General features: G+C 40.9%; 4 protein-coding genes across 5 annotated transcripts; 2 read left to right on the forward strand and 2 right to left on the reverse strand.

The window, feature by feature from the left end:
• Positions 1-550: 550 nt before the first annotated feature.
• On the reverse strand, positions 551-3,405 carry sod2 (superoxide dismutase 2). The gene is made up of 5 exons (XM_022737832.1): positions 3,300-3,405; positions 2,457-2,662; positions 2,245-2,361; positions 1,313-1,492; positions 551-1,178 (listed from the first exon to the last, which is right to left on the reverse strand). The coding sequence occupies exons 1-5, from the start codon at positions 3,332-3,334 to the stop codon at positions 1,033-1,035; spliced, it is 684 nt and encodes a 227-aa protein (XP_022593553.1). The 5' UTR covers positions 3,335-3,405; the 3' UTR covers positions 551-1,032.
• Positions 3,406-4,620: 1,215 nt separating this feature from the next.
• On the forward strand, positions 4,621-11,079 carry wtap (WT1 associated protein). 2 transcript variants are annotated; one of them, XM_022737905.1, is made up of 8 exons: positions 4,621-4,816; positions 5,395-5,432; positions 5,559-5,614; positions 5,710-5,768; positions 5,955-6,082; positions 7,445-7,623; positions 10,081-10,235; positions 10,381-11,079. In XM_022737905.1, exons 2-8 carry the CDS (start codon positions 5,403-5,405, stop codon positions 11,031-11,033), a joined length of 1,260 nt encoding a protein of 419 aa, XP_022593626.1. In that variant the 5' UTR covers positions 4,621-4,816; positions 5,395-5,402; the 3' UTR covers positions 11,034-11,079. The 2 variants fall into 2 exon arrangements, with proteins under 2 accessions (XP_022593626.1, XP_022593627.1); XM_022737906.1 differs by lacking the exon at positions 4,621-4,816 and adding an exon at positions 4,951-5,160.
• A 1,193-nt stretch (positions 11,080-12,272) lies between these two features.
• Positions 12,273-16,438, forward strand: acat2 (acetyl-CoA acetyltransferase 2). The gene is made up of 9 exons (XM_022737908.1): positions 12,273-12,445; positions 13,134-13,268; positions 13,443-13,624; positions 14,159-14,276; positions 14,365-14,508; positions 14,611-14,733; positions 14,874-15,028; positions 15,120-15,230; positions 15,489-16,438. Exons 1-9 carry the CDS (start codon positions 12,397-12,399, stop codon positions 15,657-15,659), a joined length of 1,188 nt encoding a protein of 395 aa, XP_022593629.1. The 5' UTR covers positions 12,273-12,396; the 3' UTR covers positions 15,660-16,438.
• A 61-nt stretch (positions 16,439-16,499) lies between these two features.
• On the reverse strand, positions 16,500-21,116 carry tcp1 (t-complex 1). Its single transcript, XM_022737907.1, has 12 exons — positions 21,004-21,116; positions 20,449-20,534; positions 20,224-20,352; positions 19,767-19,864; positions 19,539-19,649; positions 19,216-19,397; positions 18,776-18,902; positions 18,189-18,364; positions 17,947-18,070; positions 17,490-17,682; positions 17,202-17,365; positions 16,500-16,915 (listed from the first exon to the last, which is right to left on the reverse strand). Exons 1-12 carry the CDS (start codon positions 21,074-21,076, stop codon positions 16,702-16,704), a joined length of 1,677 nt encoding a protein of 558 aa, XP_022593628.1. The 5' UTR covers positions 21,077-21,116; the 3' UTR covers positions 16,500-16,701.
• Positions 21,117-22,393: the final 1,277 nt, after the last annotated feature.

Genomic DNA, 22,393 nt, shown 5'->3' on the forward strand with positions numbered 1-22,393 from the left:
AAACTTGTTGATAGCAATCATGCAGTGCCATAGGAGATGAAAGCTGAGAATTACTGCCACGGAGAAATCTTTGAAGTAGACTTGTTTCTTAAATTCAATTAACTTAAATGCCTCACCAAATTTGGTAAAAAACTGTGTTGAACTTGCCTTTTTTGTAATTCCATGATTTGTTAAAACACTTAAATGCCTTTTATTGTCCTCTTAACAGAACAGTCTGGTCTCTGTTGCAACTACAATCACTGTATATTTTCATATTCTCTGACGAACCTTTTTTTTTTGGGGGGCTTTTTATGCCTTTATGATAGCACAGTAGAGAGAGACAGGAAATGGGGAGGCAGAGAGAGGGGGAATGACATGCAGTAAAGGGCCGTCCAATGCGGGATTCGAACCGGGGCCGACTGCAGCAAGGACTGTAGCCTCTACATATGGAGCGCCTGCTCAACCCACTGATGACCCTTGCTGATGAACCTTTTTACTTTAAAAAAGTATCTTTGGATCTTGGAATACCCACTGCATACAGGAAGTGAAAAATGAGGACTCAAGCTTGTACAACTGAAATCCTATAATTTTATTATAATACATCAAAAACATGAACTGCAACATTGTCTGATTATATTGTGACAATAACAACTCACTGAATATACACTCTGGTTATCTGACAACTAGTATGGCAGCCGATATTTGGGTGTGATTAACAAAAGCCAGCCTTAATGTGAAAGGTGACCTTTTTTGTGCGCTTTGAAGTGAGTGGTGAGAGCAGACCTGAGATTAAAGCACTTGCAAATTTTTTTTTTTTTTTTTTTTTTTTTTTTTTTTAAGTTGTTTCAACTCAATATAACCTGCACCAATACAGAAAGTATTTCACAGTTAGTTTAATCAAGTTTAATGCAACTGACCATCTGGATGTGTGAATTCAAAAGACATCACAACTGATAATTCATGCAGTTTAAAACTAAGAATTATTTGCAACTACTATTCGATCCAGGTCCAGGGTAAGATGAGGTGTTGTTGGGGATGTTTGAGGGCTAGATTCTACTTTTTGGCGGTCTGGAGACGCTCTGACACGTTCTCCCAGCTGATTACATTCCATATAGCCTTAACATAGTCCGGCCGCACATTTTTGTACTGAAGATAGTAGGCATGCTCCCATACATCAATACCAAGGAGAGGGATGAGGCCTGAGGGTCAGAAAAGAGAAGACATTTCTCAGACAACTCTATTTCATCTGTGGCATTTAACAGTGAGAGGGGAAATATGAATGCACGTAGGGAGAAAATCGATTTTCAGTTGCTCATAGTTGTTTTTCACTGACCTGTTGTCCCCTGCAGAGGATCCTGGTTAGCGCAAGCAGCGATGTGAAGCCTTCCACTCTGCTTGTCATAGCCCAGCCAGCCCCAGCCTGAGCCCTGCACTGCTACAGTAGCAGCAGACATCTTCTCTTTCATTTTCTGGAAGGAGCCAAAGTCCCGCTTGATGGCCTCCATTAGCTCCCCTACAAGAGGTGAAACAGACACATGCTATCATGCTAGAAATTAAAAAGGAAGAAACTAAATCAGAAAGCTTTTCCAGTAAATTTACTTTACATGAAGTTGTTTATATTTTCTACATTATGTGGAAGAGAGCTTCCCTGTCAGTCTCTACAAACTGAAAATCATCCTTCTTAATGTTTCTGCAACAAGGAAAATGTATTTTTAGATTAGCCAGATAATACTATGCATGTTAAATGAAGTTGCCAGATAATCTGTTAACGCAGCATTTTTAACCACTAGGGGGCAGAATGACTAAATAAAATAACCTGAGTGTAACACAATGCTGAGATATCACCAACTTTTGGTGTTATCAGGTTGATGTGAAACACAGGAGCCATGTTTCAGGTCACATTATGAAAGTCTGTCCCATATCAAAACTCATTCTAATTATGGTTTTGTATGCAAAATTCTCTCTAAATCATACTTAACTATAGCTTACTGTGTGCTTAACAAGCCACTCATTTATTTTGGCTTGCTTCTATTTTGTGCTGAGGATGTTGTACACTTTTGAGGTTGTCTGAGTCTGTTCACTCGGAAAAGCTATGTTTTATAGTGGTGGCTTAGTAAGGGCTTTGAGTTTTAACCATACACTCTATGTGGCCGTTGGAAACCCAAAAGCAACAAGCTAAAAGCTTTATGGTGCTACAACATGCACAACAAACCAATGTAGGAAAATTGAAAGAAGACAAGCTGTTTATATATGTTTCTGCCTTACCCTGTGGTTCGCCTCCACCATTTGGAGAGAGGTTTGTCCAGAAGATGGTGTGGTTAATATGGCCTCCTCCATTAAATTTCAGAGCAGGCTGGAGGACAACCTGTGCGGTCACATCTCCTAAATAGAAGACAAATAACGTCCAAGTGAATAAGAAGACATCAGATCTTACAGAAGAAATATGCTGATTATTTCATACAGCTTTGCGTTTGTACCCTTTGCCAGTGCCTCCTGATATTTCTCCTCTGTAATGTTGAGGTTGTTAACATATGTGGCATGATGCTTGCTATGGTGCAGCTGCATTATCTCTGCATTGATGTGGGGCTCCAGGGCACCATAGTCGTAGGTCAGGTCAGGCAGCGTGTGCTTCTGCCTCGCTGCAGCTACCTGGTTTATAGTTTGGCTGAGGCTGGCTGCACACCTGAAACAGACCAGGGGAAACTTGCCATACATACCATTACCACAAAGGCTTTAAACAGGTTTGAAGAAGCAAACACGCAGGAGACGCTGGCTTTCATCTATGTCTAATCAGATAAAATTCCTAACTTTTGATTTCAAAATTAACTTGGCTATCAGTGATGCTTGTGTCATTCAAATTACACAATATTAGCCCAAGATAGCCTAGCACAGGCAGGGCTATCAGTTAACTGTTTGTTTGAGTTAAAGCAACTGTCGCGAAGTGACCTACATGCCTCATGCTGTTTCTGAATCCACCTATAGTGACGTTTGTTGGTCAGATATTTAATGAGCTTGTAGCACCGAGTTAGCTATGTATGAACAGGTGTGTCCAAATATCACAACATTCAATTCACAACCTCACAGAAGCCCGTGAATGCATTACCATGCGATAATTAAATAAAATCTTACATTAGGTGCGCCACAGGCTAACCTAGCTGAGCTGCTAAACTAAGTTAGCATCCTTGCTAGCTAACTGTTAGCTCTGAATAAACTGTCTGAAGTTCATGAACAACCGCTGCTAGCAAGGGTCAGCTGCCCTCATCCACTGTGCATTGTGAACAGAGTAATGGCACTAATTGGTAAGTTGATGTGAGTTTTACCTGCGTATTTGACCAACTCTGCAAAGCATGTTCATGATAGTGCTCACAGGACAGGGTAGACTAAATGCTAACTGCCCTTGAACTGAGCAGCTTCAACTTGACGGCGCAGTCGACCGTACCATTATCGTCAAATGGGGGTGTTTATGAGAGTGTGCAGGAGTTAGATGCACGTTGCTGCGACAACTGAAGCCACGATTCCTCTCAGAAATATCGATAGAAATATATAATTGAATGTGCGATTAAAACATCGAGATATATTGAAATACATTCCAGCATATTAGAATATGAATTTCACCCATCCCTCTTCTATAAACATTCTTTAACACACCCTTCTGGTTGGTTTTCTGTAGCCTTAATAAAAGTGTATTAGATCATATGAACGAAGCATATTGTATTATAGAAATAATGTGCTTCGGCACATTAATTTAAATTATATGCTACTTCCGGTTTGAAGCATATGGCATTAGTCTGAGGTATACAGTACGTAATCAAATATAATATAGCAAAAATAACTGTAAACACATTTGTACATGTAGGCTACATAATTTAGCATAATTATCAAAACTAACAGTAAAGAATCACGTGAACATATCTTCTACCACATCGGCGGCAATGCCAGAGATCGTCTATGTTGAGGCAAATGAATCACGCGAGACTTAAGACAATGAGACCTCAATATTTGTGATAACATTTTCAGTTTTTCAGTGAACAAAGTGTTCACAATTTTCCAACTACCACAATAAACTACACTAAGGGAGCAACTAGTGATTATCATTACGGATTTATCTGCAGATCAAATTGTTTTCTTGATTAATCATTCGGTTTATAAAGTGTCACTAAAAATTGTCAAAATGTCCATTATATTTACCCAGAGCCATAAGTGGCAGCTTTATATTGCGTGTTTCATCCAGCCCACGGTTAAAAATCGAAAGATATCAGTTTAATATGATAGGAGATTAAGGAACCAGCAAATATTTACAATTTATGGTGGAACTTAAAACAACTCGGGAAACTGAAACACAACAAGGAGACACTGCTTTTTTTTTTTTTTTTTTGAAAGGGGATCACAACTGTACAGCTACTACTACTACTACTACTACTACTACGACTATACATCTTGATTATTAAAAGTGTGTTGTATTTTTTAACTCCTGTGTTTATGTATTATTTGAATCTTAAAATAACTAGTAACTAAAGTTGTCAAATACATGTAGTAAAAAGTAAAGTACTTGCCATGATATGTCTTGCATGTCTCAACCACGTTTTAGGATTTGGAAATCGCCGCGGAGTGAGAGCTCTGTTTATTCTCCCTCCTCTGTGGTCGTACTCTGCAGTAGCAGCAGCGCGGCCAGAGCCATTCTGTCCTGCCTAGGGTGAGGAAGATGATGGTGATTACGCCGAAGCGAGCAAACTACATATAAATTTACAGCAAATTTCTGAACGTAGTTGTAATTTTGCGTCTTACAAAAAAACATTGAAGCCGAGGGGTTCCAGAAACATCGAAAGAAACGGGCCTGGTAAGTGTTTTATGACGGCTGAAGGCCTGTTATCTGCTGCCAAGAGCCCGCTAGTTTCAGGAAAAGGAGCGCAAGGGAGGGAGTCATTTCCTTCACCGCCATTTTGTGATAACAAGGAGCCGAAAACAGAGCCAAGAATTGCGTGCTGCCAGAGTGAACATAAAGAAAATATTATTATTCTATTACCTTAGTTTCATAGCCTCTATTTATTTTGCCAGCGGATGCTAAATGTTGTTAGCAGCCGAGGGTTAACCTTGGTTAGCTTATTTTCTATTCCTTGCTATCCATCGCTGCTGCCTGCCAAACCAGCTAGCAAATTAGGATCGACAGCTCTTATTAACCTGGTAATGTTAACTTTTATATGGTCGGCCAGGTAGTTAACTTGGTTGTCACACACATTTTCATTTATAAGCGGGAAACTACCTCTTTAGTAGCAATTTAGTAAAGTTGTCATACAGGTCATATTTCACTGCGTGTGGACAAACAGCCAACGCGTTACAGCTAAAGAAGATGCAGTCGCTTTAACACACGACATCAAGCTGTGATTAATGATGATTTTCTGTCATATTTATTTCTAGACTTCACAATGACCAACGAGGAGCCTCTACCCAAGAAGGTGAGTGTCTTTTCTTGCTTAAGCATTTTATTTGTTGTGTGTCACGAGCCTCTTCGTGTTTGCACAAGAGCTTAGTTAATGGATGGGCTTCTTCATCTAACGAGTCCTTGGTTTTCTTTTTCACAGGTTCGCCTCAGTGAATCTGACATGAAGACCCTGACCAGAGAGGAGTTGTGTACAAGGTAGATAACGGCTCTGCAACTGGAGAGTAATTATATTTTGGGAAAACCTGGTCTATTGGAGCAGTTAACGTTTACACATCTTCTGCCCCTCTTAGATGGAAACAGCATGAAGCATATGTCCAGGTCCTGGAGGCCAAATATGCAGAGCTATGTTGTAAGTACATCTGCTATTACATAAGTGTAAGCTAATAAAACATAAACATTATTTCTCTATTCTTGCCAGCATCTTTGACAGCAAATAATCACTAGACTTTGCACACTATATCACTAAATCTGGCTGTTAATGAAAGGGGATTCTCTGTTGATACATTTGCTTTTCTGCCCCTCTTCACTGTCTTAGCCAATGATGTAACAGGGCTGAAGGAGTCAGAGGAAAAGCTAAAGCAGCAGCAGCAGGAGTCTGCACGCAGGGAGAACATCTTGGTCATGCGACTTGCCACCAAGGAGCAGGAGATGCAAGAGTGCACAGTATGTATCTACTCCTTTGATTTCTTAATGTTTTGAATATGATTTTGGGGAATCCAGTTTTTATCCGTCTCAGAAGGAGAGCACTTGATGGAGTCCTTTAAGTATATGTTCAGCACTTCTAACAGAATCGCTGGTGCATTTGGCACCTCCTGGAGTATGACTGAACTGCTATGTTCTCTGTAGTTACTTATGCTCTATCCTCACTAACCTTCTATGAATTAGTTATAATGTATGACACTTGGCTGTTTTTGTTTAGTCCTAAGTGAAGTCCAGCCATCCTGGGGCTGCATCCAACCGTTACTTTAATTATTGATTAATCAGATTCTATTCTATTTTTATTTTTTGATACATTGATTGTGGGTTTAATGCTAGTGCTGACAATTGCAAGTCACAAATGGCTGAATTGTTAAACATGCCTTCTTGACAAAAAACTTAGAAAAGTATCCTGTGTCCTAAACAACAGCTCATCAGTAGTGTTTCGTACACTAATTAATGTAAAATGGCAGTCATATTTTTCTCTACTTTCCTGACAGACAATTTATCTTTTAATTGACATCATTCCAGTACTGTACTCTACCTTATATTCATTCATGTGCCAAGGAGGGCATCCTTTGCTTTTATCAGATTGACAGCTCAGTGGATCACCCTGTGGCTTTATGGCAGTGCATGCCATTCTTATAGGGCAGCTGAGGTGAGCTGCACTGCCAGATCAAGGTTGGAAAGGTTTTAACCTTGGAACCAAGCAGTCACTTTTCTTTTAACCACTGATCTGTAAAGGGTCATAGACCATCTTCCACTGAATTGCCGAAATGCTGAACTGGCTGTTGTGTTTTGAGGCATATCAGTTGTACCTTTTGCCTCCTACGTAAATGTATTCAATTCAGTTCTGTGGGAATTTGAGGTCTGCATAACTATGACTTTGACAGGTGAGTTTTTGTTTGTTGTTGCTTGCAGATCTTCCTTGAATGAAAATTCTTTTCTGGGTGTGTCCAGGAAAGCAGCTCATGTCTAACAATACCTCTCATTACAGAATTTATTACCTTTTGATTAAATACAAGAGTGCTTGTTATAGTTATTCACCAAAGTATTCTATTTGAAATGATCTGAATTTAAATCCAGGTACCGTTCAAAACTGGTTGATCGTAGTATTGAAAAGCCACCTCATACCTTTTCAAATATAGCTGGATTTTTGAACCAGAATATCTTGCTTAATCTGATTTTGGAGAAATAGGTTAATATTGCTCCATCAACTGGACACAGGTCAAGCTAAAGGATTAGTTTTCATAACAATCAAAAGTTCTTCATTAGTAGAAATGTGCTACACTTAACCAGTCACTAACACCTGTTTGTTTTGTCCTGCAGACCCAGATCCAGTACCTCAAGCAAGTCCAACAGCCGAGTGCGGCCCAACTGCGGTCATCCATGGTGGACCCAGCCATCAACTTGTTTTTCCTCAAAATGAAGGCTGAACTGGAACAGACTAAAGACAAACTGGAGCAGGCCCAAAATGAACTGAGTGCCTGGAAATTTACACCTGATAGGTAAAGACAATCAAAATAACTCCCCCCCTCAAAAAAAAGTCAAGACTTCCTCACGCCCCCCACCCTCACTCTCACTGCAGGCATGCAGGAACAATGGTGGGGGGGAAGGCTGACACATGCTGTACTCACCACGAGACTCAGACTTTACAGAAAGCCAGTCACTGCAAAACAAAACTGTTTTTGTACTCTTGCACTGTGCCAGCTACATATCACATAACCTAACGTGAAAAGACAGTATGGTCAGGTGACACTTGTGTTTCAGCTCTCTCCCCTCGTATCCCCTCACCGTCCAAGGGCCTGAAGGAGTCCGGACTGTTCCTGAAGAGGTGGTCACTCACTTCCCGACACGGATATGCCCTCCCCACCCCCTCAGCTCAAACCAGACAGTTCACACATAAAATAGGGGGGTTATGGTGGAGGTTGAGTCAGGCAGGGAGCATCCCTAGCCTAAAACAGCAATTGAACATTTTAAAGACAATTCCCATACTTGGTTTATAAAGACATTTAACTGTGGATTACACCACACACATACCTGCTAGTCTGCCTGAGAAACGTAAAGACTTTTTGGACAGTCTAGACACATTGCAGTAACATGAGGAAAGTTCTAGGATTTAAAAGTAAGACGTCGGGGGGGAAGAGCCACTAGAAATGATGTTAAGACTGTGGTGGAGCCAGATCCTCGGTCCACAAGGGACTATGGTTCAGGCATGAGAGTCCAGTCGCCTGTGTCTTTGAACATGGGCCCGCTCACGGTAGAGTGTATTTACATGTTTTTATTTTGTGACTTGTTTCTTTTTATTGGCATTTAATTTCTTTCTCTTGTTTCTCTGAAACAAACACTTACTGCAGTGTGTGTGCATGAACCAAGAAGCACAATTGGCTTGATTGTTTACATTTGTATAAAATTTGCACTTTAATCATGAGTTAAGCTTAATGCTTAGTTCTTTGGATACATATTGAAACACACTGCTGTAGGTGATCTGAGTCCTGTTTCAAGTTGTGAATGCAAATGTCTAACAAGTCATGTTATGAGTTGATGAGAATGTATTTATTGTATTTCTGTGTATTTTTGTGATTGACCTCAATATCTCTCCCTCAGCCACTTACACCTATAGCAGGTTAGACTTTTCTTTCTCACCACTGTGGCACAGATCTTTAGCCACTATTTTCACAATAAGAGCGCACTGTGTTGTATTTTCCTGTTTTTAAAAACAAATTTATACTCTGGTCACTCACACTTGAGGCAGTGAGAATTGAGCTGGTAGTGTACATACAGCCTATTGACAGTTAAAAATACATTTCTCCCCAGCATCTTAGATAAATGAAGGGTTTTGCTAACTACTAATTTAGAAGAAAAGTAGTACATACAAAGAACTAAAAATATGCAGTGCATAATTGAAACTTTTAAAATTAACATATATGGTTTTTGGTCAGTTTTCTGAGCTAGTTTGAAATAATTATCACCAGTTTAATGACTTCTGCTTTCAGATGGTACAGCTGCTGAATTATTTGCCATTATTGTTAATATTTCAGTGTGCTTTGGCCAGATGACTTTCATAGGCATTTGTAGCTTGAAGTTAACTATGGTTCGAAATAATTTGTATGTCTTATTTGTGTGCAAATTCAGCATCTTGATTAGGGCTTCTTCAAAGCATATTCACAATAATTGCTAATGTAAAATGAACAGGTGTCAGGATTCTTTGACCTGTTGTAAAGTTGAGAAAGCAGCTCCCTCAGTAATTTGAATCAACTGTTGAAACGCCTGCTCTTGTGTATTTAAAGTGATGACTACACAAAACCAGTGCCTGGTTCTGCAGTGCACATTTCCTTTCTTACTACACATAGTAGTGTTGATATTTAAATTATAGGTTTCTTGTAGTGTGTCATTCTGATATTACTCTGCTCTGTTACATTTTCTATTCTGCTTGTTCCTCACAATCAGTAATGTGGCGAGTTCATTTGAATTTGAGACTTTGGTAGCGACAGAATTGCTACTGTTATTTTTTGAAGTGCTCACTTTTCTTCATTATGCAAAATGGTGAACAAGTTACAGTGCAACATCGGGTGCTTTAGTTCCATAGAAATGTGGGTCTAGCTTGCTTGTTTGGGTTTGTAGCCTCAGTGAGGACTTTACATGTTGAGTATGAATTTATAATCCAATTTTTAATATAGTCTGAAAAGTCAGTTTGGACTTTTGCAAGAAAATAATTTTATATTTATTTGTACAGATCTGTCTCAGTTGGTTGCTGATCATTTTATTTTGCATTGGAGTCTAATAGACAAAATGAAAATTGTGTTGTGACTAGTGTCGCATAGGGATGGCCTGGTTGAAGAGTTTCTGTTGACCCTTGGCAAACTGGGAAGTGGGTCAGACAGTTGGAACAGATCAACGGCATCTCTTTGCCTGTTGTTTGTCTCTTGGTTCACTGTGTGATGTGAGACTTGTTTCCCTTACAGCCAAACGGGGAAGAAACTGATGGCCAAGTGTCGAATGCTGATTCAGGAAAACCAGGAGTTGGGCAGGCAGCTGTCCCAGGGACGCATCGCCCAGCTGGAGGCTGAGTTGGCCCTGCAGAAAAAGTACAGTGAGGAGCTCAAGAGCAGTCAAGACGGTGAGAACATGAGCGGCATTCACACCTCACAGCCTGCCCGCTTTCACTTTACAAAGTGACTGCTTGTCATGTAAAATTTTTAACATGCTACTGTTTCATTTTTGACTTTCTTCTGTTTGTGTTCCTGATCTCCGTCACCTCCCAGAGTTGAATGACTTTATCATCCAGCTAGACGAGGAGGTAGAGGGGATGCAGAGCACCATCCTCGTCCTGCAGCAGCAGCTGAAAGAGACGCGACAGCAGCTGACTCACACTCAGGGGGCTTTGGCTGGACCCAGCAGGACTTCACCCACTGCTTCCAGCTCATCAGCTGAACCGTCCACCCAGCCCGAGCAGGCCAGCGCACCCTCTGAACCAATGGGCAAAGACTACGGGAGGGTCTCCAATGGACCAAGCAATGGCAACTCATCCCAGAGGAGCGAGACCACTACACCCAGCCTCTACCGGGAGGTCAGCAGCACCGAGGAAGACTTTCCCATGTCCCCCATGGTCTCCAGCCCTGGTGAAGCTGAGACCAAACTGTCCAACCACTCAGAGGAGGCATCAGGGAGTCAGACTGCTGCTGGGAGAGTTGGAGGACCTGTGGGTTTCGGGAGCCAGCTGAGTGCAGGGTACGAGAGTGTGGACTCTCCGACAGGTAGCGAGACATCACTGACTCAGCACTCGAATGACACAGACTCCACCACCGACCCCCATGAGGATAAGGCTGCCGTGGTGACCAAGGGCACCAGGACTGCAGGGTCACGGCATGCTCAGAATGGCCTGGACTCCAGCACGAGCGACGGTGCAGTTTTGTAATGTACCTTGACGTGTACTGTCTTTTCCCTTTTTTTTTTATACAATATACAAACAAGGCAACAATTGCATAGTCTGTAACACAGCGCTGCTGTCCAAGACGTTTTGTTTTCACCCTCCTCCCCTTTGCCTATCGTGATGCCTCTGTCACATTTGTGTTGCTAAATGGGGATATAACAGGAAAGGGTTAATGTTAGATTTGAATTGCGTGGATGTATGATTTAAAACTAGTACGTTTCATTCTGCTGTTTATTTGAGCACGTCTATGCTTGTTTGAGCTCTTGACACTGAAATCAGGCATCTGGTGTTGTAACTCATCGTCAAAAGTCAGTAAAATCACTGAATTACACTAGCTTCGCAATATTCAAGGTCATTTTTAGATGTTGGCCTGTGTTTGTTTGTTTTTTTTGTTTTTTTGTTAAATACAATTTTAATTTTTCATTGACAAAAAAATTTTGTTCAAAAGATTCTGTTGAATTGTGAGTAGTTTATATGCGATGTTCATATTATTCTGACTTCAGTCCTTTTCATGTACTGACCAAATACCAATAAAGATTTTTAATACTATAGAGTGAAACCCATTATTACTAGCTATCAGTACATTAGTATGAAAAGTTAGTTTACATAAACATATAATCAGTCACCTTGGCTGAAGCATACATATGTAAAAGGAATGATCAGTCTGAAAAACAGCTGAATTAATTTTTTATTTTTTTTTGTCTTCTGTGACCCACAATGCAGATGTCTAATGGGAAATCATTAACACAAATTTCAGATTAATGTAATTTGAGTGACATGTTAGTAAAAGTTCATTTTTGGACAGAAATTAAGTGTTAAATACCAAAGAGGTATAAAAAAACAGTATACAGACAACTAGAAAAATGTATATATACAGAAAGAAGGTAGCTGTATGAAGTATGGTGCCCTAACCAGTGTGCATAAATGTGCATGCAATAGTCCAGATCAAAGTGGCACAATAAATAAATACAGTATATTTGGAATTCATATTTATATATAGACCGGTATGTATGTGTAATGACTTAAATGTAATGTGAAAAATAGTATAAAAAGTAACAATTGCAAATACAATGTGATATACTGTGTATGTGTATGTTTATGTTACATGTTAAAGGGGAGTTTATAATCTGCTAAATGCCAAGTGACATTTTATGAATGAATATTTCCTCCACGACACATGGTGGCGCTGTGGTACCTTTTCCCATCAATTACAGTTAGGCAGAACCACCACCAGTGCGTAGCTGACGGGTTACACGGTGTCAACAGCACAGGGAGCACGGTGCAGTGTGGACAGAGAGGAACAGCACTCTGAAGGAAGGACTCAAACTCCAGCCAGCCGTATATTAACATGAACACCGAGCCTGTTGCCATCGTCGCTGCTGCAAGGACACCAATTGGTAACGTCAAATACTCCTCACGTAGCACACTCATTCATTAAAAGCAGTTTGTAGCGCTAACATTGCTACTTTATACTTTATACTTTACACTTCACTGTAGCTCGTTGTCAAATTAGCTGCACTGGTAATTATTTATTTCTGTAACTATTACGTCTCATTGTACTTAATTGTGTCATATGAGCTGCCTTTACTGCTGAATTTGTCTTCTTGTAATTAAGTAAAGTGGTTCATGTTATTTAGTTGAATACGCCGAGTATTGCAGAGCTCTGATTGGTCCGCTCCAGTGTCCGGAGTCTTTTGTGGCCGGTGATTGGCTGGCTCGTCATAGGGCCACGGCACACGAGCCTCCTGTCATTGGCTACAATTGGCCTACGATCAGCGTCAGAAACAGAAACAGGTTTACTGCCAAGTATGTCAAAATTCAAAAATGTAGAATAATATAACATATCGTATGATCACTTTTAAAAGTTGTAAAACCCTTTTTTTCCTTCCAAATGACCTGAAAGTTTAATTGATTATGCTGAAGAATTTATTTAGAGATTAACCTTCTCAGTGGTAGCAACTGTTCATTCTGTAATGTTGGAGGACAGGTGACTCCTGCTCGACTACACATCCATGTATGGAGGTTGAACATAGTAGCAGTGGGTTGACATTCCTGATCATATATGTTCCTCCCATTTTTACACAGGGTCCTTGAATGGTGCTCTGTCCACGGTGCCTGTGCATGACCTGTGTTCAGTGGTGATCAAGGATGTTCTGAACCGGGCTGGTGTGAAGCCAGAAGAGGTCTCTGAGGTTATCATGGGACATGTCCTAACAGCAGGTAGAACAAAGTTTGCTTATGTGTGGCAGAGGTCCCATATTCATGTTTCATGTTAACAGTTCTGTTGGGCAATGTCAGCTTGACCTGACCTCTCTTTTGTAACATTTTTCTACTTGCTTGTCCCTCAAACTGACTTTCTCTTATTGGTGTTCACCTTCTCTGTATTTTCTTCAGGTAGTGGTCAGAACCCAGCACGACAGGCCAGCGTTGGGGCAGGTATCCCCTACCCTGTGCCAGCATGGAGCTGCCAGATGGTGTGTGGCTCTGGGTTGAAGGCTGTGTGTCTGGGAGCTCAGTCCATCCAGGCAGGAGAGTCCACTGTGGTGGTGGCAGGGGGCATGGAGAGCATGAGCAGGGTAGGTTACAAGACAAAATACTGTCAGGGTGTGACATAAATTGAAAATAGGTGGATAAGGGAGTATCTGGTTGTGGAACCTCAGTACTTTTTAGGTAGTGACTGAAATGTGTAATTTCAGTAACACTGAATATCGACAGATGCCAAGCACTAAAAGTTGGCATTAAAGGTTTGACCAGATTGATCATCTTATTTACTCATTAATGGATCAGATAGAGACGGATCATATACAGTGTGCACGTTCTTGTGTGTTTGCTTGTGTTTGCACAACATTTAGCATTTGGGTTCTCAAATGTAAAATTTTTGGTATCAAAAAAAGTATTGGGTATTGGGTGTCTTGACTCGGGTGAATGAAAAACTAAAGAAAAATTAAAAAATAATTGACCCCCCAGCCTTATTTGATAATTGATTAATTGACTAATTGTTGCAGCTATGATAAAAATTATTGTGTCCCTTGGTGAAGTGTCTGAAAATAAGAATAGAGACAGATCCTTGATAGCAGGAGGTCTTAACTGAGTTTCCTTTGACACCTCAGGCTCCTCACACACTGCAAATGAGAGCAGGAGTGAAGATGGGCGATGCCTCCCTGCAGGACTCAATGGTGGCTGACGGCCTGACAGACGCCTTTCACGGCTACCACATGGGCATCACAGGTCTAGATCTGTTTGATATTTCCACGGAGCAGCCAGTGGTTTATGTTGTATGGTGACATTGTGTAATCTTCATGTCTTTTTTTATCAGCTGAGAATGTGGCGAAGCAGTGGGGTGTCGGTCGAGAGGAGCAGGACCGGTTTGCTGTCCAGTCCCAGAACAAAACAGAGGCTGCACAGAAAGCAGGACATTTTGATCAGGAGATTGTCCCCATTATGGTGCCATCCAGAAAAGGCAAGAAGTATTTGAGGGATTTATAATCCAAGTGTATTTCAGAGAAATTGTCTCCTCTATCCTTGGTGTGTATGCACTGAAACATTTTTCTCACCCCTTAAGGTCCGGTGGAGGTGAAGATGGATGAGTTTCCTCGCCATGGCAGCAACATGGACAGCATGTCCAAACTCAGACCGTGCTTCATCAAGGACAGCAGTGGCACTGTCACCGCAGGAAACGCCTCAGGTTCGAGAGTTGTTGCTTATGATCTCTGACATACATCAAGATGGCGTAGATGCTGCTGTCTGCCAACGACTGACTGTTATCTGAATTCATAATTAACATTATTAGGATGCACAAAGCTGCTTTTATCTTTCTTGCTTTAGGTATAAATGATGGAGCAGCAGCAACCGTCTTAATGAGCCAGTCAGAGGCTGTGAGACGTGGCATTAAACCAATGGCCAGAATCGTATCGTGGGCTCAAGCTGGTCTTGACCCGTCTATCATGGGAACTGGACCAATTCCAGCCATCAGGAAAGCGGTGAGACGTCAGCAGCAATTAAATGTAACACAGAATGAAAAAAAATGGTAATTTGTTTGTAATATTAATTTGTGGCCTTGCTCTCTGTTAGGTTGAGAAAGCGGGCTGGCAGCTGGACCAGGTGGACTTATTTGAGATCAATGAAGCATTCGCTGCCCAGTCCATTGCTGTGGTCAAAGAGCTTGGCCTGAATGTAGACAAGGTAATTCATTATGTTATCATATGAGTTTTAAAATTTGAAATCATCTTTATCCCACAAAAGCCAAGGGGCCTAGAGGTAGACCACCATACAACTAGTGTTGTGATCTTTTTTTTCTTCCCTCAGGCCATAAGCAGCCAAAAAAACAAATGTTTTTTTAGAAATGTATATTAATCGCAGGAGTCAATTTGGCAGATTTACATGTCATTTAATCTACACGTTCATACTGAAGTTACCTTAACCTTTTTTTTCACTCCTCAGGTGAATGTGAGTGGCGGTGCGATTTCTCTGGGCCATCCCATCGGTATGTCTGGCTGCAGAGTGCTGGTGACTCTGCTGCACGCACTCCAGAGGACCGGAGGACATAAGGGAGTGGCATCCCTCTGCATTGGAGGAGGGATGGGCATCGCCATGTGTGTGGAGAGGGTTTGAGATTAATCCAATATCTGGTGCTGCTTCATGGATTGCACTCCTTCTCATTTTTTTTTAAGGGATATTGAAATATACTGTTTACACTGCAGGGTATGATATGAAACATTTTAAAGTGACATGAGTATATGTTGTGATTGTTGGAAAGCTTGCCATTCACACTGTGAACTTCACTTTAAATTTGATCCTTCTCAGGCTCTAGTTGTGAAGCATGTGGCTTAATGTTAAAGGACTAGAGGTCTAAATGATAATCTAGTCTATGACAGTTTAGTGAACAAATAGTATCTCACAATTGCTCTTACAGCTTGGTGTTAGTTGTGCTAAACAGGCACCATACTTCAGTGGTAGTTAACAAGATTTGATGTTTTCCGTTTAAAACCAGTTGCTTTCAGTTGCCTACACAACTGATAAAATGACACACTAAAACGGCAAAGCTTTAGATCCCAGTACGTACAGGGTTTAGAGGATATGCAATATTTCTGTAGAGTATCATTTTTAATTTTGTGGTGTAAATTATTGATAACTGTAATAAGCATTCAATAGATCTTGCTTGCTCTAAAAACCTGATACTGATCTACATTCCGATATCTTCCCATGTGGAATTGGACCTTCTTTCTCTGATCAATTCTGTAGACAGCAGCCTTGAAACACAGCTAAGTGCCATAAGGTTAAGTATGCTAGCCTTCTCTAACCTAGTGCTTCCTGTACATGGTACCCATGTTTGTGAAAATGTTTCCTGTAATCCAGCTGTTCGACATAAAAATAAAATTAAGTCAAACCTGTTTTTTTACAGCCTGCACAATCACCACAACTATTCAATTTGAATTAACAAATCAACGGTCATTTACAATGATTGGAGCTTTATTAAGTGTCCAAAAAAATCCAACAAATCACTTACAGTTCCTCTGGAAGCAAGACCCCGAGGGAGAGGGAGTGGGAGAACAGTAAACAGGCAAAGTGCACGGCCTACACTAGAGCAACAGCCATGAAGAGCTCCTTATGTATAAATACAGACGTTGAACCTATTGGGACCAGTCGCAGCCTTTTAACCCTCCAGAGATCCTGATTCCACGGCATCCCTGTACGATTGCCCGCCCTCCTTCGGCTCTGGGAACAGTTTGATGAGGTCATCAATACGAAGGATGGTGATGGCAGCCTCAGTGGCGAACTTGAGGCTCTTTGTCTTAACCATAGTGGGCTCGTACACGCCAGCTTGACGGTTGTCTCTTGGCTTGCCGTTCACCAGGTCGAGACCAATCCTACAGGACACACAAAATATGGTTACTCTTTTTGGCATTCCTTTTTTTGTTTCAGAAAAGTGACGGCAATTAACTTATGGTCACTTATGGATTAATCAGATTACTTTCTCAATTTATTATGTTTCATAAAAAACAGTGAAAAATCACATTTATCAATTTCCTAGAGCCTGAGATTACATCTTCAGATTGCTTATTTTGTCTGACCAACACTCCAAAACCAAAAATTTGTAAATACACCTTACAGTATCATGACTGGTGTGGCAAGAAAAAAAAAAAAAAAACTCACCACTTGAGATTCTTGCGTTCAGGATTAACTTGAGCCTCATTGTGGAAGGCGCGAAGCTTGGCCACCAGATCAGTCGAGTCCTGTGCAGCATTCACAGCCAGCGTCTTGGGGATGACAAGGAGAGACCGAGCGAACTCGGCAATGGCCAGCTGCTCTCGGGAACCCTGAAGAAACAAAAGTGATGAGTAAAATTTCAGTTTGGAGGATTTACTGGTCTACAACCTAACACTTTGCTATTGACACCCCCAGATACCCAAATGGATTCATCTGTCACAACATATAGCTCACCATGCTGGTAGCATAGTTCTCCAGGTAGATTGACAGAGCTGCTTCCACAGCGCCTCCTCCTGGTACTACAGACTTTGACTCCAGCACCCTCTTGACCACACACAGAGCATCATGCAGCGAGCGCTCCATCTCGTCACACATGAAGTCGTTGGCCCCACGCAATACAATGGAAGCTGATGTGCGTGCTTTGGTACTGAGAGGATTCAAAGTTAGGAGAAAACAGAAGAAGCACAGTTAACATGTGTCAGACCGTAACTGTAGACAAAATATATGAAGGACTTCTTTCAAATCCCATTTAGTGCACAAGGTTTTCATATCTGCTGCTACGACTAAAGATGAGAGGCACCTCTGGAATCTGTGGTACTCTCATAACTATCCAATTCATTATTTTATAGTCAATATTCATCCATCCAACAAAAGCAAGAGTATAACAGACTTAAATAGTTGCAGTTCTTACTTCTTGACGAGGATGAGCTCGTCATCACAGATGCGCTCCTGCACAACCTCCTCGGCCTGGCCAAGCATAGTGGCCTCAAATGTCTCCTCTCCCTCCAGGTTGGTCAGAGATGGGCAAAGAGTGGCTGAGAATGGAAAATAAAACACAGCTAATGTAAATGACTGCTGATGGTGATGAGTTCACTTTGAATCAGAGCATGACTAAGATGCTTTTAAAAAAACTACAGCATGCTCTCTTCTTACCTCCTGTTGCCTTGGCGATACGTTTGAGGTCCCTCTTAAGAACTCTTCTCACTGCCATGGCTCCTACATCCACAAAGTACTTAAGACACATGTCATCAATGCCACCAGTGGTCAGGATAACGTTGGCACCTGCTGCCAAAATCTTTTGGATTCTCTCCTTGGTGATATCAGATTCCCTGAGGTAACAAAATATTATTTCAATCTCAACAATCAGACAATACAACGTATACATAGTATTCAATGTCACAGGTCTGCAAGACCAATATAAATGATTAAATAATCAACTTTAACTTTAGTTCTGTGCTCAGTATCGTGACAAAACTGTGATTAAATCAACTTGTGGAGTACACATACAAAGGCATTATAGAAACATTGTCCAGTCCACAAGAGTGGTCCAACAGCTCAGAGAGAAGCTGCTGCCTTGACTCATGGCTGCTTATGTTTTTTCCCACGCGTATCACTGTGCAAACTATTGAGTCAGCATCACAGCAAATTTAAATGGGAAGAATTTTTTTTTTTTTTTTTTTTTTTTTAAATGTGTGTATGTGAGAAAACAAAAGAGAGAAAAATATTGCATAATTATTAACCTTTGTCTGATCTGGTCAAGCTTCTCTGGGTCGTTAATAACGACTTGGACTCCCATCTTCATTTTGGTTTTCTGCAGGCTGAAGTCCAGGCAAGCAATCTTGGCGTTAACAACACGCTTTACCATGCCTTTGGACAAACAGAAAACAGCATGTTTAATAAACAATAACTGAAGAGCAACTAAGAACAGGATGGGGACAAGAATCATAAAGGTACTGAAACAAATGTGGCCTAAATTAAGGTTAATATTCAACTGTCTGGCCAGAAAAGAGGTGCCACAGTTTACAAACTACTGTGACTACATTCCTTTCAAAGCCAGCATACTGTCTCCCACGCGTATCACTGCATACACCACCAGGCAAGACATAGCAGCAAATTTAAATGGGAGTTCAATCAGCTGGATTGTAGCATTACAAATTTGTGAACTTTGTATCAAACGCACCTTGTGAGCCAACTGTGCAGTTCAGTGCATATCCATTAACCAAGAAGCTCTCTTTCTGGCTGCGGCCATGGGCTTTCAGCACGTTGACAGAGTTGATGGGATATTTGGCCACCCCTTTGCTGTCCACAAACTTCACAGCCATGGCAGCATCCACCACCATGTTAGCAAAGAAGTCTGCATCACTGAAGACTCAGGAGTCAAGGCAGATAAGGACAGCAGAAAAGAATTCCTTTACTCACATGCAAAAAAATAAATAAATGTGACTCTGGGGGTTGAGTCCCAACAAAACATTTCTACACTGCCTCATAGTGAGGGAAGGATACACTCCAATGATTTTTGAGGACATGGAGGTCTTGGCTGCATTGATTAGGCACTCTCTGCCCAGGTCATCTGTTCCAATAGTGAGATTTTCATTAATGTAGCGCACTGCCTCCCTGGAAGACAAAAAAAAAAAAAAAAACAAGTTTGCATTTAAGAAAACCTGAATAGATCAAATGTATGATGAAAACAATGGGAGACTGCAAGATTGGTTCTAAATGTAAGCATCTTACTTGCAAGCCAGACGGTATCCGCTAATGACTGACGTGGGGTGAATCCTCTGCTTCACCAGCTCATCTGCACTCTTAAGCAGCTCTGCAGCAATAATTACCTACAAGAATGTCACATGGCATACTTTATATGAAACAATACACAGTATAACCGGTTTCCTTAAATCCATAGCAAAGAGTTAAAAGTTATGGAATTCACACTGTGCCATCATTTCATTAGGGGTGGCAGAAATGAGGCTGCACAACCCCTTCAGATACTGAAGGGCAGTTCATCTTTCCTGTTAGCATAGCCACACATCCGTAATAAAAGGCAGATGCATGGTACTAAAACAGGACATTACAATTCACTTTCTGCAACTAAGTGCTCTGTGTACAGCCAGAAATAACAAGTATAATCTAAAAAGTCACTCGGCACTCTGGTCTACTTCAACAGGTCAGAGCAGCTGTTGCCTTTACTCACCACAGACGTGGTCCCATCTCCGACCTCCTTGTCCTGCAGGTCAGCCAGTTCACACAGGACCTTGGCAGCTGGGTGCTCCACCTCCAGTAGCTTCAGGATGGTTGCTCCATCGTTGGTGATGGTCACGTCCTGTCAAAAACCATAAGATACAACTGAACTTAATATTTGCTGTCATGTCAAGAGACCGTTAGAAAAGGTGTAGAGAATGTTAAATGTTACGCTTACCCCGATGTCGTCCACCAACATCTTGTCGAGGCCAACGGGTCCGAGGGAGCTCTTGACGATGTTGGCGATGGATGATGCCGCCATGACTGAGAAGAAAAGAAGGGAGCTGCTACTAGCTGTTGTTTTTAGACGGCTGTTACATCCTTTAACATGTCTAGACTAACATTTAATGCCACTTCTAGCAATGCAATATTCTGTCACTTTATTAAGTGGGGTGCACAGTCAGCTGGCCACACCTTCAGATCATGACAGTGTCTTTTCTATCCCATTAGCATAGCCGTCCATTCATGGTGGTGCGAATGAAAGGTACTTAAATGGGATTGTTAAAATATAATAAATGTTGCTGGCGTTAGGAGCACATTGACTGTGCTTTGCAGAATCTCAAAAGAAACGTAGCAGAGGCTTAAAGTCAACGTTCGTTTTTGTTAGCGTTAGCATTAGCCACACGTGTGTTCAGCGCAGTAAATGAATCGGTTTTCCTGTTGAGCGTTGGAAACGCACCGAAAAGACGTTAGCTTTATCTGAAAGACCAAGCAAAGCAGCACAATAACTCACCATTTTGAGTGCGAACAGACTCGCCAGATGTTCTCTGGCCGAACACATTTAACGGACCCTCTAATAGCGACATTTTGGACCACCACGCAACCGAGAAGAAAGGAAGCGGCGCAGTGCACTATGGGTGAACCGGTATTAACCAGAAGGTTCGAGAAGAAAGTTTATTGAAAACCCCGGTCGTTGAACTGTGTACGCTTTTAATTACGTAATGGAACTTAATATGAAATTAATTTGCAATGAAGTTTCATGTCAACCAGTTCCCCTATCAAATTAGAAAATTACATTTTGTTATGTTGTACTCGTAAACTATATTTCCCAGCATGCCACCAAACCACTGCACCGCCGGCTCCTTATTCTTCTTGGCTCTGTGGATGAGTTGTAATTTATGGTACTCTGTGCCAGCGCGCCCTCTGCTGCTGATTTCACTGTGACGATAAAGCGCTACAATATTGAAGGTTTTTTGGTCTTTTCCCTCTTATGTTGTCGATTTCTTTTCAGATGATTTGCAAGGTCCCTGAGCTAATATGACAGCTGATTTTGAATCTTCAAGCGTAGTGGAATGTAACTGAGTACATCTACTCAACTGTAATTGAGTATAAATTTGGGGTATTCTCATTTCATGCTACTTTATACTTGCTCAACTATAGTTCAGAGGGAAATATCAAACTTTTTACTACACTACATTTTTTTTGTAGTCACTGAGCTAATAAATAGTTCTAGATACTGGAGTTCATAAAATATGATGTGCTGTTTTGATTAACCAACCATTAATAAACCACACATATAATTAGAGCTGCAGTGATTTGTTGATTAATTGATTAGTCACCCAACAGAAAATATAAACTATTTTGATGTTTTGTTTTTTCATGCAACATTTTAAACATTTCATAGTTCCAACTTCTCAAAGCTGAGATTTTGCTGCTGAAATTACAGTAAACTGAATAATTTTGTGATTTTTTGTGACTGTCTGAAGGTGTCACTTTGGCTCTTGTTAATTCAATCAGCATTTCCCATCATTTTCTGAAGTGATTGTGAATCAGTCACAGTGGAGATTTTTCTGGAATAAAACTTTCAATACTGTCAGTACATTTTCCTGATTATACTTACATACTTTCACTCAAGTAGGCCTAACATTTTCAGTGTAGGACTTTTACTTGTAATTGAGTATTTCAATAGTGTGGTATTATTACTTCCTCAACCAATACTTTTCACAAATATCAGCTACATCAATAGTAACAAGAAATTGCAGTTTGGAAATATCAAAGATCTGTCTGTGGTAATTTAGAAAATGTGTTGTCATAAAATAGTTTGTCCACCAGAGAGCACTGACAAGGCAACTGTAAAATGTCCTGTTTAGTACAAATCCTGATCATAAATCTTTAAACAAATT

This window comes from Seriola dumerili, unplaced genomic scaffold, assembly GCF_002260705.1.
Source record: "Seriola dumerili isolate Sdu_G_001 unplaced genomic scaffold, Sdu_1.0 BDQW01000025.1, whole genome shotgun sequence".
NCBI classification, from domain to species: domain Eukaryota; kingdom Metazoa; phylum Chordata; class Actinopteri; order Carangiformes; family Carangidae; genus Seriola; species Seriola dumerili.